Source organism: Lactuca saligna, chromosome 9, assembly GCF_052625555.1.
Source record: "Lactuca saligna cultivar CGN05327 chromosome 9, ASM5262555v1, whole genome shotgun sequence".
NCBI classification, from domain to species: Eukaryota; Viridiplantae; Streptophyta; class Magnoliopsida; order Asterales; family Asteraceae; genus Lactuca; species Lactuca saligna.
The window spans coordinates 173,570,960-173,586,842 of record NC_136425.1 but is presented as its reverse complement, the minus strand read 5'-3'; the positions used below and the strand labels follow the sequence as shown (position 1 = coordinate 173,586,842).

At 44.3% G+C, this 15,883-nt stretch overlaps 1 protein-coding gene across 1 annotated transcript; it reads left to right on the top strand.

Annotated features, from left to right (window-relative positions):
• The first annotated feature begins 249 nt into the window (after window positions 1–249).
• Window positions 250–654, top strand: LOC145016943 (uncharacterized). Its single transcript, XM_078975090.1, has one exon. It carries the CDS (start codon window positions 250–252, stop codon window positions 652–654), a length of 405 nt encoding a protein of 134 aa, XP_078831216.1.
• The last annotated feature ends 15,229 nt before the right edge of the window (window positions 655–15,883 follow it).

Sequence of the window (15,883 nt, the reverse complement as noted above, 5' to 3'; positions counted from 1 at the left end):
GGCCTGAGTCGAGGCTACCAAGCACTATGTAGCTATCCAGGGATGCAGCCATGCAGTCTTCCTCCTCATCCTAACTCACAGGGACCATTCCCCATCCCAAATCAAGACTGCTTGTCATGAAGTGTCACATCCCCGTTCGCTAAGGAATTATTGGACTATGAAATACCAAACATAGCTAAACTCCCCAATCTTGAAACATATAATGGCACCACCAACCTAGATAGCCACATCGATACGTATGAGTGGACAATGACGTCATTGAAGCTAGACGAGATCTTTGGGTGCACGTACTTCCCAACAACCCTCGACGGAAATGCAGGCACATGGTTCAAGACACATCATCCAGGCAACATCTACAACTTTGCGCAACTCAAGTATTTGTTCCTCACAGAATCCAACTTCGTCCAGCTGAGGAAGTACAAAGGAGATTCTCATTCTATCATAGAATGCAAGAAAAAGGAAGGTGAAAGTGTAAGGGATTACTTCAAAAGGTTCATAAATGGCACACTAGATGTGCCAGGACACGACGAGGGCCTTATAGTCGGAGCCTTTACATCAGGAATCTCACCAGGCCCTTTGTCCCAAAATCTTATGGGCAAGAAGCCTAATACGAGAGCTAAACTAAACGAAAAAGTGGAGCGATACTTGAGATAGGAAGAAGGTGAGGCGACGAAGCAAGCGTATCTAAACACCATGATGACCAAACATCACAGGCCAACCCACACGGAGGTTCAATGGGGAAGTCGACACTTTGGGTGTGGGAGAAGACCCTAGGGATGCTTCAGGCCATTTGTCAACGAGGACAAGCAAAGTCATCGACCGGACGTGTATGTAGTCGTAGAAAAGCTACAACAACGAAAACGCCAAAGGGTCCGTATTACGAGTATCATAAAAGCAGAACACACAATACCAATAATTGCTCAGTTCTCAAGAAAGAGATGGAGGAGATGCAGCCCAAAGGGGATCTTATAAAGATAGCTTAGAGTTTGCGTGATAAGTTCGATGCTGAAAATGACAAGGGCACGCCGCAAGAAGTTGCTCAACCCAAAGAGATATTCATGATACGAATCAAGAGGAGTAAACATGAACGACCAACCGATCATGGCAGCCCTACAGCCGCAACGAGGGCGCTCACACTCTCAGCACAAGACCCTAGGACGGAGGGTTGGAAGGGCGATAACCCGCTCATAATTCAAGCCTCCATTAAGAACGTGGTCATACGCAAAGTGTATGTCAACACAGGGAGCTCAGTAGACATAATCTACAAGAACTGTTTTTGTCTTGTTCTGGATAGTTGGAAAGATAGCCTAAGGTCCATAACGAGGAGGCTAGTGGGATTTACCGAACACAGCTTATGGCCTCTTGGCACAATTCACCTGCCCCTCACGTTAACCAGCCATGACAAACAACGAAAGAAAACGGTATTGATTGACTTCGTCGTAATTCGGCACTCAGTGCAGCACAACATCATCTTGGGAAGACTGGCCCTACTCAAAATAGGGGCGGTCCCCTTGACGATGCACGAGATTATAATGTTTAGCACCGCTGACGGCCCAGTCACGATTCTCACCACACCACCAAGAGAATTGCAATATTTTATGGTCATGAAACTGGAGGAGATAGAAAGGGAGACCAAAAAAGCACGAGTTGCGTCCTCAAAAGAAAAAGAAGTGATCAATGAGGACTATCTCGATGAGCCTATCAACATCTGTTGAGGTCTCCTAGACCACAGTAGGAAAGCATTGATCAACATACTCAGACGATATAAACATGTATTTGCGTGGACCCCCATGGACATGTTGGGTTTGGATAGAAAGGTCATAGAGCATATGCTCATGATCAAGCCGGGGGTGAAAGAAATCAAGCAGAAGAAGAAGGTCTAGGCGGGGACTATAACAGGGCGATCAATATAGAAGTAGCTAAGTTGACAGATGCCAAAATCTTGAGGGAAGCGGTCTTCCCAACCTAGATCGCTAATCCTGTCCTGGTGCGAAAACATGATAGGTCGCACCGTATGTGCATTGAGTTTTCTGATCTAAACAAGTCATGTACCAAATATTTCTATCCCCTCCTAGAAATCGCCATAAAGTCGAGTCGCTACAGGGTTTCAATCTGAAGTGCTTCTTAGACGCCTATAAAGGGTACCACCATATATTGATGAGCATGGAGGATGAGGAAAAGAAAGCTTTCTATACGGACCATGGTACTTTTTGTTACACTAAAATGTTGTTTGGATTAAAGAATGTGGGGATCACATACCAACGGTTGGTCGACTCGATATTTTCCAATCAAATTGAACGAAACATCGAAGTATATGTCGATGACATGGTCATTAAGAGCCCGAATGAGGGTAGAATGTTGCGAGTCATTGAAGAAACCTTCGATACGTTAGGAAAGGCCAAGATGAAACTAAAACTGGCCAAATGTACGTTCAGGGTAGAAGAAGGGCAATTCTTAGGATACTATCTTACCAGACAAGGCATCCAACCCAACCTAGCTAAGGTAGACAAGTTCATGGAAACACCACCCCCGAGAAACCCTAGGGAAGCATAGGGTTTGAATGGAAAACGTGTAGCGCTTAGCAGGTTCATGTCGAAATCTGCTAACAAGGCCATGCCACTCTTCCATATGCTAAAGGGTTGCATCGAGAAAAGCAACTTCCAATGGAAGACAACGGGATAATCAACACTCCAGAAGATTAAGGAAGCTCTTTACAAGTTGTCCACGTTGGCTAGCCCCATCCCAGGGGAAACACTGCAAATGTACCTCTTAGCCTCGAGTGAAGCAATATCCTCCGTGCTAGTTGTAGATAGAGAGGGGGAACAATCGTCAGCCGAGCGCTACAGGGCGCTGAACTTAATTACCCTACTTTAGAAAAGCTAGTGCTGGGCACTCATTTACGTTGCACGACATTTGAGGCATTATTTTCAGGCACACCAGATTGAAGTACTGATGAATTATCTGATTAAACAAATATTACTCAATCTAGAAACGTCGGGTCGACTTGCAAAATGGGCAATAGAACTTGGAGAACATGACATCAACTATCTCCCAAGAACAAGCATCAAAGGGAAGGCATTGGTAGACTTCCTGATCAAGATCTTCGGAGAGGGAGACGTAGCTAAAGAAGGAATCTAGGCAGTGAAATAGGTCCCAAAAAGTAGTCGGGGTTGGATATTATACATCGATGGAGCATCTAGCAGAGAGCGCTCGGGAGAAGGCCTAATTCTGACCAGCCCGGAGGGAGAAGAAGTCACTTACGCTGTTTCCACACCTCGAACAACAAGGAGTATGAATCTTTGCTCGTTAGGCTACACCTAGCCAAGCAGATGGGGGCAGATGTTGTAATGGCCCAAACAGATTCGAGGCTGGCAACAAAGCAGGTCAATAGGAATTTTGAAGTGAGGGATTAAAGGATGGAGAGATATGTGAGACAACTTATTAAATCTTTCAAGGGGTTCACGATCAAGCGAATACCGAGAAGCGAGAATAGGAGAGAAAATGCTCTAGGAAAATTAGCATCGACATGCTTTGATCACTTGTCAAAAAAGGTCCTGGTAGAGGTGCTTAGAGAAAGGAGCATAGAAGAATGGCAGGTTAGTACCCTCACAACCGTTGGACCCACGTGGATTACCCCATTGGTTGAATATTTACAACAAGGTGTTCTACCGGATAATCACGATGAAGCTAGGAAGATACGCATAAAAGCTCCACTGTACGTGCAAATAAACAGGGAATTATATCGAAAAGGATTCACAACACCGTGGCTGAGGTGCGTAGTTAGCGCCAAAGGAAAGGAGGCACTTTTGGAAGACCATGCAGGCCAAGCAGGGGCACACGATGGGGCACGCGCTTAACAGGGATGGTGCTCCAAATGGGGATATACTGGCCCACTGCATATCAAGATGCGACAGAGTTAACCATGAGATGTGGGGAATGTCAAGCATTTGCCCTGGTTCAAGCGAATCCCCCAGCACCACTATCCAACATATCTAGCCCCTGGCCGTTTTATCAATGGGGAATAGACATTGTTGGACCATTACCAGGGGTGCCCGGAAGGCTACAATTTGCTGAAAACCCGTTTAGAGAATGATGTGTTAGTAAAGGAATCAGCCAACGATTCATGTCAGTAGCACACCCACAGGCGAATGGGTAGGCGGAGCTATCCAATCGAACCATTGTAAATGGGATCAAGAAACGGTTGGGTAAGGCTAAAGGAAATTAGGCAGAAGAGATAACGATGGTGTTGTGGTCGTATAGAACGACTACGTGGATAAGCACGTGGGAAACCTCGTTTAACTTAACATATGGAGCAGAGGCGATGTTTCCCATGGAAATAACGATAGGCACATTCAGAAAAACTAATACTAACGAAGAGGCGAACTATAAAGACCTGAGATTGAATCTAGACATCCTCGAAGAGCGACGAGAATGGTTAGAAATACAGCAGGCCGCCTACAAGCAGGCAACTTAAAGATACTATAATCAGAGTAGGAGAATATATACTGAGAAGAAACGAAGCGAGCAGAGCTCAGCCGCAAGGCTAGTCGGGCCCGATATGGGAAGGCCCGTATAAATTTGTGGAAGCAAATCAGAATTGGTCATATACTCTAGAAACAATGGAAGGAAGGTAAATACCAAGAACTTGGAACGCAAGGAACTTAAGAAAGTTCTTCTTTGAAATGATCAACATCCACTAGGTTTTGCGCCCATGATCATAGCGTATGGAAAGTAGTAGTCTTAGTGATCCTTGGCAAAGCAGATGACAATACAAGGTCAGGAGTGAAGGCTTAGCATCCAAAGATCGAGTTATGAAGATGTCGTGTAGATAGTACCTCATGATGTAGCCTGTTAAAGGCATAGTCTAGGGTGAACTTGAACACCTATGTAATAGTTTCAACGAATAATAAAAACATTCATTTTGATATTTGATGTGTTAAGCTGTTATGTGATTTTCTTGTATGGTGACTTGGAAAAACTACGGGACAATACTTGGGATGAGTATCAGTAGGTGTGAATGGTAGTAAGGGCCTATACTACCGGAAGCACAGGACTTACACTTGGGTTAGGGAAAGTCACAAGGTTACCAAGAAGCTAGTAATTGATTTTGTTTTATTCAAGTATGTCGTTACAATTGTTTCGGTAATGACTAAGAAGATTGTTGTTATCTTGACTCTAGTGGTCATATCACATTGAGTCCGACTACCATGAGTATGTTACGTAGTTCAGAGAACCAAGTTTGATGTAGCGTACGAATTAAACCAAACAATTGAAATCAAAGCGATCAATAGAAGTATCGCGCTCGTTGTTAAAGAAGTTGGTAGCTAGAAATGCTACATGTTAAGTGTGATTATATCACATTAGAACATGAAGGAAGGCATAGTCTACTTTAGAATTTAACACTAAAAGACCTGAGTCTAAACAAGCATCACATGATTATAGGTCATAATTTGGAGTCTAACCTAAAGTAGAGAGCACGTGCACAATTAAGTACTGCTTACAGATAGTAAGTCTAAAAGAGAGACTTGAAGGAATATAGAAGTTATAATTAATACCTAGGATAAAGAGATGACGTATGGAGTCATTATACAAGCCCTATTTCATTGATGTTTCCGAGACGTAATCATTCTAAGGGGGAGATAATTGTAACGCCCGCAGATCCGTGCTAGTCAAATTAGAGGCAATAAGGGTCAAAAATGACTTTTCGGAAAAATATTAATTAGAAAAAATAACCTTAACCAAGTTTTAGTATATGTTACAAGGTTTCCATACATATAAAGAACATCGAAATCCGAGTTATAACGAAAAAGTTATGACCCGTTGAAGTTTCAAAACGGAACCGGCACGATACCGGGAAGGGTAAATAGTGAATTTACGATAGAGCGACATTTAGCCTTAGTGATCTAAATGAAAGTCATAGAATATGATAAACTAGGCACATCGACAAAAAGAACATCCAAATCTGACTTCGTATGAAGAAGTTATGATTTTTTGAAGTTTCGAGTTAGCAGTGTAGAGCTTGAAATTCGAATATTAGATCGAGCGGTTTTTAGCTGACACGACCTAAACGAGAATCGAAGATCTCGTTAAAAGTAGCATAACGAGAAAAAGATGGGCGAAAACGGACGCCGGATGAAGAAGTTATGAAGATTTTAAGGACCAATCATGTCCCAGCCTATTAATAATATACAATTTAAAACCCAGTCAAAATTAGCCGACGAAGTCTAAACGAAAATTGTAGAGTACGTTCCGACCATCGTGTGGATATAAATAACATCAAAATCGGAGATTGTAAGCAAAATTTATGATTTTTAGAAGCCGGAGTAGAAAATCACGAAATCTGATGCGAGATAGATGACGTGGCTCGATCTGAGCCATCCGATGAAGGCCAACCTCGCATCCGATGAACGCCACGTCACTTTGCCCTATGCCCCGCGTCCGAGATTAGTACAAACATCGTACCTTCACTTCCTATCCGACCGGTGTGCCAGACAAATGGCTGCGAGCTGGCATCCATATCCGAGTTTACGCTTAGCGTAACCTCGGTACGCCCAGCGTAATCCAAGAGGCTTCGCGCCTATAAATAGTTGCGAGGGCAGCCTTCATTTTCACACCATTTCTCATTCTCTCTCTAAAATCTTTCTCTCTCTAAGACTCCAAACCACCCCTAAACCCTAGGTAAACCCCTTAGCTCCCGAGGAAGCCCCGAGGCTCTCGGAGTCCCGAGATAAAGAGCCTTTCGGTGTCGAAATGTTGCTCCAATTAAGTTCCGGTTATCGATAAAATTCGTTGTTTTATCGAAGGAAAATCGTGTTGAGAGTATCGAAGCGCTGTCCGAGTGCTGAGTCACCACCTTTCAAGTGAGTGCATAGTTAGTTTCAGCTTACACATAGATATGAAGTATTTTATATAAATTACGTGCTATGTGTGCATATTATCCGAATACTTGTTATCTATGCTGGGTGAACGATTTTATACATGTTTTAAATGATTTAAACTGTATATGTATTTTATATCTACAAATATGTTGGGATAAAACATGGGTAGATGTAATAGTTTATGTGTGACAAAAATAAAATGAGGAAGAGGTAACATGGACCATGTGGTAAGGGTGAGAGGTGAACCATGAGAGAAGCCTTTTTCCCAATTGATGGTCCCATCATCCAGCACAGCATGGATGGCAACCACAGACTATTCTATACAGTCCAGTGGACACTAGCAGGCTCGCAACCTGTAGGTGTTTTGAACTTTGTATTCACTAGGTGTACACTAAAAACCCATCGACATGTATTGTGAGTGGAGTCTCAGAAACGATACGATCGATAAACGAGATAAAACCCATTGACCTGTATTGCGAGAGGAGTCTCAGAAATGATACTGTCAATAAACGAGATAAATCTTGGGAACTATGGATTTAGTGCCCGTTGAGTAAACCTTGGCAATGATGGATTTCGTGCCTATTCCTTAGGATAACCCTTAGGAATAAATCAATGAGGAATAGCTGAATTCTTAGAGTAGAATAAAGAAGATAATGGGGATGGGTAATTGGGTTGATTGTTTAAATATTTAAATATAGTAATTTATATTATTGTGGGTTGAAAACCCTATGTACTCACCTTGTTTCCCAACCTGACCCACTCAGTTTATTTACATCATAGGTGTTGATATGAAGTCATATTACACTGAGAGATTAAAGAGATATAGATCACTAGTGTAAATAAATGTAAGTTCCGTTTATGCTTATGTTTATGTATTGACGATGACATCCCAAACATTTTAACATAAATATAATACGTTTCTTCGAAAATGTTTTGATAACGTATTTATCGTATTTTTCTGGGAACAAATTCTGCAACATTTTTATGAAAAGAGGTACTCTGATTTTTATAAAGCATAAACAAAATCGGTCATTTCTGGCCGTGAAAATGGGGATGTCACACTTAGTGTACAGAACCTTATGCTTAATGCATCACAATCTTAATACTCAGTGTATTAAAGTTCATAATATATACATGAAGTTCACAATCCTAATACTTAGTGTATTAAATTTCATATAAACACCATCAAATGCTTAGTGAATCAAAATACTCCGTGTATTAAAACAAACAACTCAACCGACTCCTTAATGCATCAAATACTTAGAGTACTAAACGTCACGACCAATATACACAATTAAAGGGTTAACACATCAAATCCACACGCTTCATAATGATAAGGAAATAGAAGTCCAAGTCCAAGATCTACAATAAATCAACAAAAACAAACACTTCAAAGGAAAGGATAAAATCTTCACACCCCATGAGGGGTAGCACATGATGCGGGAGCACCTTCACCATCACCATCGCCGTTTCCACCGCCAGCCTCACCAACAAAAATAGTTGCCTCGCTACTCGGATCTACACCACCAGCATCTCCATCACCATTCTCACCACCACCTGCATCAACATTAACAGCAATACCACTGCCAACACCTTCAGCTCCATAGTCACTCGCACCAACATTGTTTTCACCCAACTGCACAATCTCCTCATCATTGTCTACCACACCATCAAGAGTGCCTTCAGGGCTGGAAATGGCGCAGAGCTCTCGAATCCCTTGGATGTCCAAGTCTCCTAAACCCAAAACTGATGTATGATCCATGCTGGCAAAAGACTTGAGAACCTCATTCACATTTATAACAGGTATGGAGGAAAGGGCACCAGTAACAATATCCCCAGACCCGACGCTTTCCGAGACATTATGGATAGACTCAACCACAACAACAAAAGCAGAGTGTTGAATGAGACTCATGGAATTTGTGATGTCTGGATACTCGATCAGCTTGTGAACAACCCTCATAAGACCCACCCGCACTAGCCAGTTCAAATCACGGTGCACCGCATCAGCATTCACTTGCAAAGCAGTAGTCACCCGGTCAGGATCAGCAGCATTGTGTTCGAAGCTCTCAACTTGGATCATCAGACCCTTATTAATCTGGGTGAGAGAATCTACCTATGCCTTCAAAGAGGATATGGCATCTTCCATGATGGTTTTTTCGAAAACAAGAAGCTGATACTTCTGTTCGGAGTGTTGAAGACCATTACCAGGCTCAAGGACATGACACTCTAACTCAGATATACGAGAGCTACATCCTACATGTGCAACCTCCATTTCCGCAAGAGATTGAATGCGTCGCACACCTGCAGTAAGACAAAAAATTACTTGTGCGGTAGCCTAAGACATGTTATGCGAAAGAGTAGGGCTACCCATGCCCTCCATATCCGCAACGGTAGCCGGGGGAAAGCATGTCGGGCGAACTCGACAGCATTAGCGCGAACAGAGAGGCGGGACTCATTGTGAAGATTCTAGGTTGGAACGAAAACAGAAGGCTGGGAGGAACTTCACCAACAGCGCCACTCGGGTAAGTAGGAGTCTGCTCTAACTCGTTAAAGCCTTTTGATGGAGAAAACTTAATAACAACAGAGGAAACAGTTTGAACAGGAGCAGAAAAAATAACGACAACATGAATAATGGGCTAATTACGCGCCCTGTTGATCCCTTTGGACTGTTGAACGTCGTCATCAGTGATCACAACAACACTCTCCAGCATCGAGGCAATAGAGTTCAAGAGATGGGAGAAACTGCGCCTGGTCTGAATCCACTTGGTGAAGTTTGGTACGCCGGTGACTGGCTCACCCATAGCTAGCACTGCCTTCCTCTTGGCTTGCATGCGCTGAACATCGTAGATGATACCATCCTTGTTGTCCTCGCTACTCTCTGGAAAAGAGGAAAAAACACCACCCGGCGGCATGATAGCTGAGATAGGACGAGCCACTAGAGGATTCATCTTAGAAAGCGACAAACCACCCCCAGCCATTGGAGGAACAGGTCCAGCGGCGGTTAAGGCAAGATGGTCTATCCAACGAGGCGGAGGAAAGCACTCGGCCAGATCCACCTCACGACACTCCAAATTCCCTCAATAACGCTTTCGCAAGACCACATCCATGGATAAAGGAGACTCGACACATGAGGGTATTAGAAAATAAAGCCTTAGACTCAGCGAAGCATACCAAAGAAAAAGAGGAAAAACAAAACAGGCACCGACCATCAATGATGGCAAAGAAAACTGCCATCTTGCCACGAAGCCTGCAGGAGGGGATCATCCCAACACCATATAACAAGGCTTCAGAGTAGTCTTCAGGGGACACCTGGATGTTCTTCAAGAAGTCAACAACACTCTCATTATGGGGAAAAAGATTAGAAGTAGTGTCGGCAAAGTTGTTCGCACGGTATCGCCCACTACCAACCAAGCCCTGGTTCACCCATAACCATTTATCTTGCCAATTTTTAGGAGTTCGGCCATCAGGAACCAGAGCATGTCCTCCTCATCTAAATGAGAACATGCACTTGTCACCGGTAAGGCAAAACCTGAATAATTACTTGAACAGAAAGTAACCAGGGAAGTAACAGTTGGCACGACAGATCATCTCAAATACCACCACCTTATTTATAGTGTTTGGAGTTAGCATCTGAAGACAGTAACTATCCTTTTGGAGAACCTCCTCCTGGAAATCACTCAATGGGAGGCAAACACCAGCGTCTAGGGTTTTCTGGTCAATTCCAATTTTTCCGAGGGAGGGGACGAGATAAAAGAACTAGGTGAGGGAAACTACACGCCTTCCAAAGGGGAAAGTCCATAGGTGATTTCAAGTTGTTGATACTCAATCGTAGAGGGAAGAATGCTGGGAAGATTTGTCATAAGGAAAGGCAGAAGAAAGCAGACTTAGGAAGGAGAATGATGAAGAAAAGAAGGTGGGTTTAAAGAAAACCCTATGGTGTAATAGCCCGAAATCCAGGTACAACCATTTAACCCTTTATCTTTTCATAAATGTCATTTTGGGCCCTTTGAGTTGAGTGAGTACGCTGGGAATACAAAGAGTACGCTGCGCGTACTCGTGCGCTTAATGGAAACACGTTGTCACCCGGGTATGCTGGGCGTACCTAAGGTCACGCCGGGCGTAACCGGTCCAGACCCAAAACCCTAATATGACTTGAGGGCTATAAAAGGAATGAGATGGCCTTGTCCCTCAGTCACCATCCTTCAGAAAGAAACCCTAAGAGAGTTTTTCCTTCGTTTTTAGCTTGGGTGTGAGTGTTCTATGCTTCAAGGTGTCATTTCAAGGTAGCAAAAGAGAAGAGGAGTCCATTGCGGAGGCTAGAAGTTGGTGGACAAGTGTAGATCCGAGGATAACAAATATTGAAGCTTCTTGCTGAGGTAAAAAGTTCAAATCTTGCCTTGTAGTTCTTATGGTGTGCTTGTTGGACCAATTTCTAGGGTTTTTGGTCCAAAGATGGAGACTTTATGAGCAAGTAGTCTCCATTGGCCTAGATCTATCATAATCCAGGTCTATTTAAGTTGTATGTTCATAAAAATGTAATCTTGGACGTAAATATTGAGCCATGCATGAGATCTAGATCATTGGAGGAGAAAGGAAAGGTGTTAGAGGCTGTAGGAACCTTTACAGCCATGCCAAGGCTTAAAGGTTCTGACTTTATGGGATAAGAGGCTTAAGGAGATCCAGATCTGGAAGTTGAAGGAGTGTCTTAACCGTTTAAGACCAAAATCCATGGAATGGCTGAAACTGAGACTTACATTGGGCGTAACTCTTAGTACGCGCAGCGTAATGGGTAGAGACCCCCGATTGTAGTTCATCGACGTACGCCCCACGTAAAGAAGCTGGTACGCCCCATGTATTGTTTCTGTTGACTTTTGTTGATTCTTGGGTTTTGGTCAACATGTGAACTTTTGAGTCAAGGAGGGGTGAAATGGTCTTTTACCCCTCTGTGGGATAATAAAAAGGGTGTAGCTTAGTCTTGGAAACCTATATTAATTAGAATGATATTTCGTTGTGAATAGGCGGGGCTGGGTCGTCGTTTCGAGATTTAGATATACGGAGCAGGTGAGACTCTAGATTTCCTACGAGGTGAGTCTTCCCACTATACTGTACCCGAAAGGGTATCTATGTGTGACCGGAAGGTTGGATATGTTATATGTTATATGCATTGTATGTGATTAAGTTAACAGTTTGTATGTGTTATCTATGTTATGCTTGATATGGGCCAGAAGGCATTATGTTATGGGCTGGAAGGCATTGTGATGTGGACCGGAAGGTTGATGCGGGTAGGACCGGAAGGTTTACCGGGTCGAGGCGAATGTCCCCTGAGACACATGGATCGGAAGGTCATGGCCTGGAAAGGCGTATGTGCGTAAGTACTATTTTGGGGAACTCACTAAGCATTTATGCTTACAGTTGTTGTATTATGTGTTTCATGTATTAGCGAGGACCGTGGGAAGGCGCCAGCGTGATCTGTACACACTGACGGAAGATTTATTTTATGAACTTCGGATTTGACATGTTTTGTATTATGATGATGATACATTGGATTTTATGGCTTGTTTTGGATGAAAACATGTTTTAAGAAATCAAAAATTTGTTTTGAAAATTCACGTTGTTACAAGTTGGTATCAGAGCCTTGGTTTGAGGGATTCGGGTGCACCTTCGGGCGTAACTGAACTCAAACTGAGGATTTGAGAAAAAAATTTCAATAATAAAAGCATAAAGTTTTATAAGAGATTTTGTGATAACCAAAGAAGAAGCAGTGTGTATGGTTAGCTAGCGCCCAAACGGTAAAATCCCCAAAATACCCTTACAATATGTGTTATGAGATATGCTATGATATGTTATGCATGCTAGAGTAGACTAGGTATTCATATTAGGACTAGAGTGGCCTGATTTGTGATGCCTTAGTCTAGGGGAATCATGCTGCTATGAGATGCCTTGAGAGCGAGTAGGTAGCCTATGCATAGCAAGAATAGAGTACTCGTGTTTCGGGGTCCAGGGAGGAGGACTTGGGGTGAATGTTGATGCGGTGTAATCAGAAGTATAGGGCTCGTAATACTAAAGACACCGGATCAGTGGGCAACCCAAGTAAGAATCCTTTTGGTATCGGAGACCGAGTAGGGTTGCGTTACCGAGTGCGAGTATGCTCGATTGAGTCTCTGACATTTTTATGTTGTATTTCAGAGGTATCATGGTTGGAACACGCCATAGACCTGGGATGAGCGGTGTGAGTGATGAGGATCTTCGTCAGATGATCCACGATGAGGTGGTTGAGGCAATCACGGCTGATATTCCGGAGATGTTTGGGTCTATCAAGACCATGTTGTTGGAGACTTTTTATGAGCGGTACGCCACGGTGACTGAGGCCGCAGCCGCTACAGCTACAACAGTTGTGGCTGCTTCCAGACCTCAAGGAGGTGACTCGTTGTTGTTCCGGGAGTAAAGCAACACGAAGCCACCCGAGTTTGATGGGATGCAGGATCCGATTGCTGCGATGAGATGGATTGCTGACATTGAGGGATGCTTTTATATGTGTTCGTGTCCGAAGCATCTAAGGGTACGATTTGCTTTGAACCAGCTCCGACTAAGAGCAAAGGATTGGTTGAAGTTTGTGACAGGGAACTTCACTCTTGCAGAGAGTTCAGTAGCGACTTAGGAGAGGTTCACCACCATGTTCAGAGACGAGTATGTTCCCTCGGTGGAGAGGGAACGGCTGATTCAGGAATTCTTGACCCTCAAGCAGGGTAATGATTCAGTTGTTGTGGTCACCCAAAAGTTTCATGAGAGGGAGATGTTTTACCCTGAGCAGGTGTCTACTGAGCAGGCACGGATGAACCGATATTTGGGTATTCTGAGGAGGGACATTCGGGAGTTCGTATCGAACTCGACGTACCAGACATTTGCTGAGCTCCAGACAAATACCCAGAAGAGGGAGATTGAGTTGGAGACTCGGGCCAGGGAGGAGGCCGAGTCTCAGAGGATGGATAGGCGGCCGACTCAGTCTCAGCTGGAAGCCAAGCGGACGAAGTCCGCCGATTCGAGGACGGGAGGCCAGAAGGGCCGCACTTGCGGAAAGTGCGACAAGGGTCATCAGGGGGCCTGTTGATCGAGTGCTTGCTAGAAATGTGGCAAGGAAGGGCATATCGCCAGGGATTTCCCCAAGGAATTTATGGTTTGCTTCCATTGCAACCAGATCGGCCATCGGAAGGTCGAGTGTCCTCAACTACACCAGGGATCAACACAGGGATCTGCGCCTACTACCAGGGTTACTGAGACTCGAACGATGAAGGCCGAGGCTCCGAAGGCTCGTGGGAGAGCTTTTTAGTTGACTACGCAGGAGGTCCGCACGATGCCCGATGGCGTGGCTGGTATGTATTCTTTCGTGTGTTTACTTTTATGTTGAGATATTGTGCTTGTATTATGATATGCGTATATACTTTTCTTTTGAATTTTGTACCTGCCTTGGTATTATTTGACTCGGGTGTGAGTCGGTCTTTTGTATCTTTAGCTTTTAGTCAGCACATCGGTATTGATTGGGAGGTGATGAGTCGACCCCTGAGGGTTTCCATAGCTGATGAGAAAGCGGTATATACCACCAAGGTGATTCAAGGATGTGTGCTCGAGATTTTTGGTCTCACGTTCCCGATAGATATAGTTCCTATCGCGATGGGAGATGTCTGTGTCATCGTGGCCATGAACTGGTTGAGTAAGTTTGGAGCCGTTATTGACTGCGAGAGACAGCTGGTGACCATACGAGACCCTAGTGGGGGAGTGCTTACTGTATATGGTGAAGGTACCCGGTGCGGGTCAGCGTTTTGTTCGGCTGCCAGGGCGAGATAGAGTTTGCAGTAGGGCTACAGTAGATTCATAGCCTATGGATGGACACACGAGTGGCCGCGGGGAGGCCAAGTTCGATTGACGAGGTCCCGGTAATGTGCGAGTTTCCGAATGTTTTTCCCGAGGAACTATCGGGCGTGCCTCTAGAAAGACAAGTGGAGTTCTGTATCGATTTGGTCCGGGAGCAGCACCTATTGCCAAGGAGCCTTATCGCCTCGCTCCACCAGAGATGCAGGAGTAATCCTCACAGCTCCAGGAGCTATTGGGGAGGGGGTTCATTCGAACGAGTAGCTCACCTTGGGGAGCACCGATCCTTTTTGTCAAAAAGAAGGATGGTTCACACCGGATGTGTATTGATTACCGGGAGTTGAATAACTTGACGATCAAGAACCGGTATCCATTACCTAGGATCGATGATCTGTTCGATCAGTTGCAGGGGGCATCTTGGTTCTCCAAGATAGACTTGAGGTCGAGTTTTCATCAAATGAGGGTTCGGGATGAAGATATCTAGAAGACTGCATTCAGAAATCGTTATGGATCTCATGAACAGGGTGTGCAGGCCGATGCTGGATCGGTCGATGATCGTATTCATTGATGATATTTTGGTATATTCAAGGTCTAGAGAGCAGCATGAGGAGCATTTGAGGGAGATCCTTGGAGTTCTGAGATCGGAGAGGCTGTATGCCAAATTCTCCAAATGTGATTTCTGGTTACGAGAGGTCCAGTTCCTAGGGCATCTTGTTAACCAGAAAGGGATATTGGTCGATCCGACCAAGATCGAGGCGGTGATGAGATGGGAGGTGCCGAGATCACCCACTGAGATCAGGAGCTTTCTGGGATTGGCCATCTATTATCAGAGGTTTATTAGGGATTTCTGCAAGATCGTCGTGTCACTTACCAAGATGACCCAGAAGGGTGTTGCATTTTCATGGGGTCCGGAGTAGTAGTCCTCATTTGAGACACTTCGCCAGAAGTTGTGCGAAGCCCCGGTGCTCGCACTCCCAGAAGGGATGGAGGATTTTGTGGTATACTGTGATGCATCAATATCTAGGTTTGGGCCAGTGCTTATGCAAAGGGGGCACGTGATAGTGTATGCATCAAGGAAGATGAAGCCTCATGAGTCGAGATATCCCACCCACGAAATCTGGCGGCACTATTTGTATGGG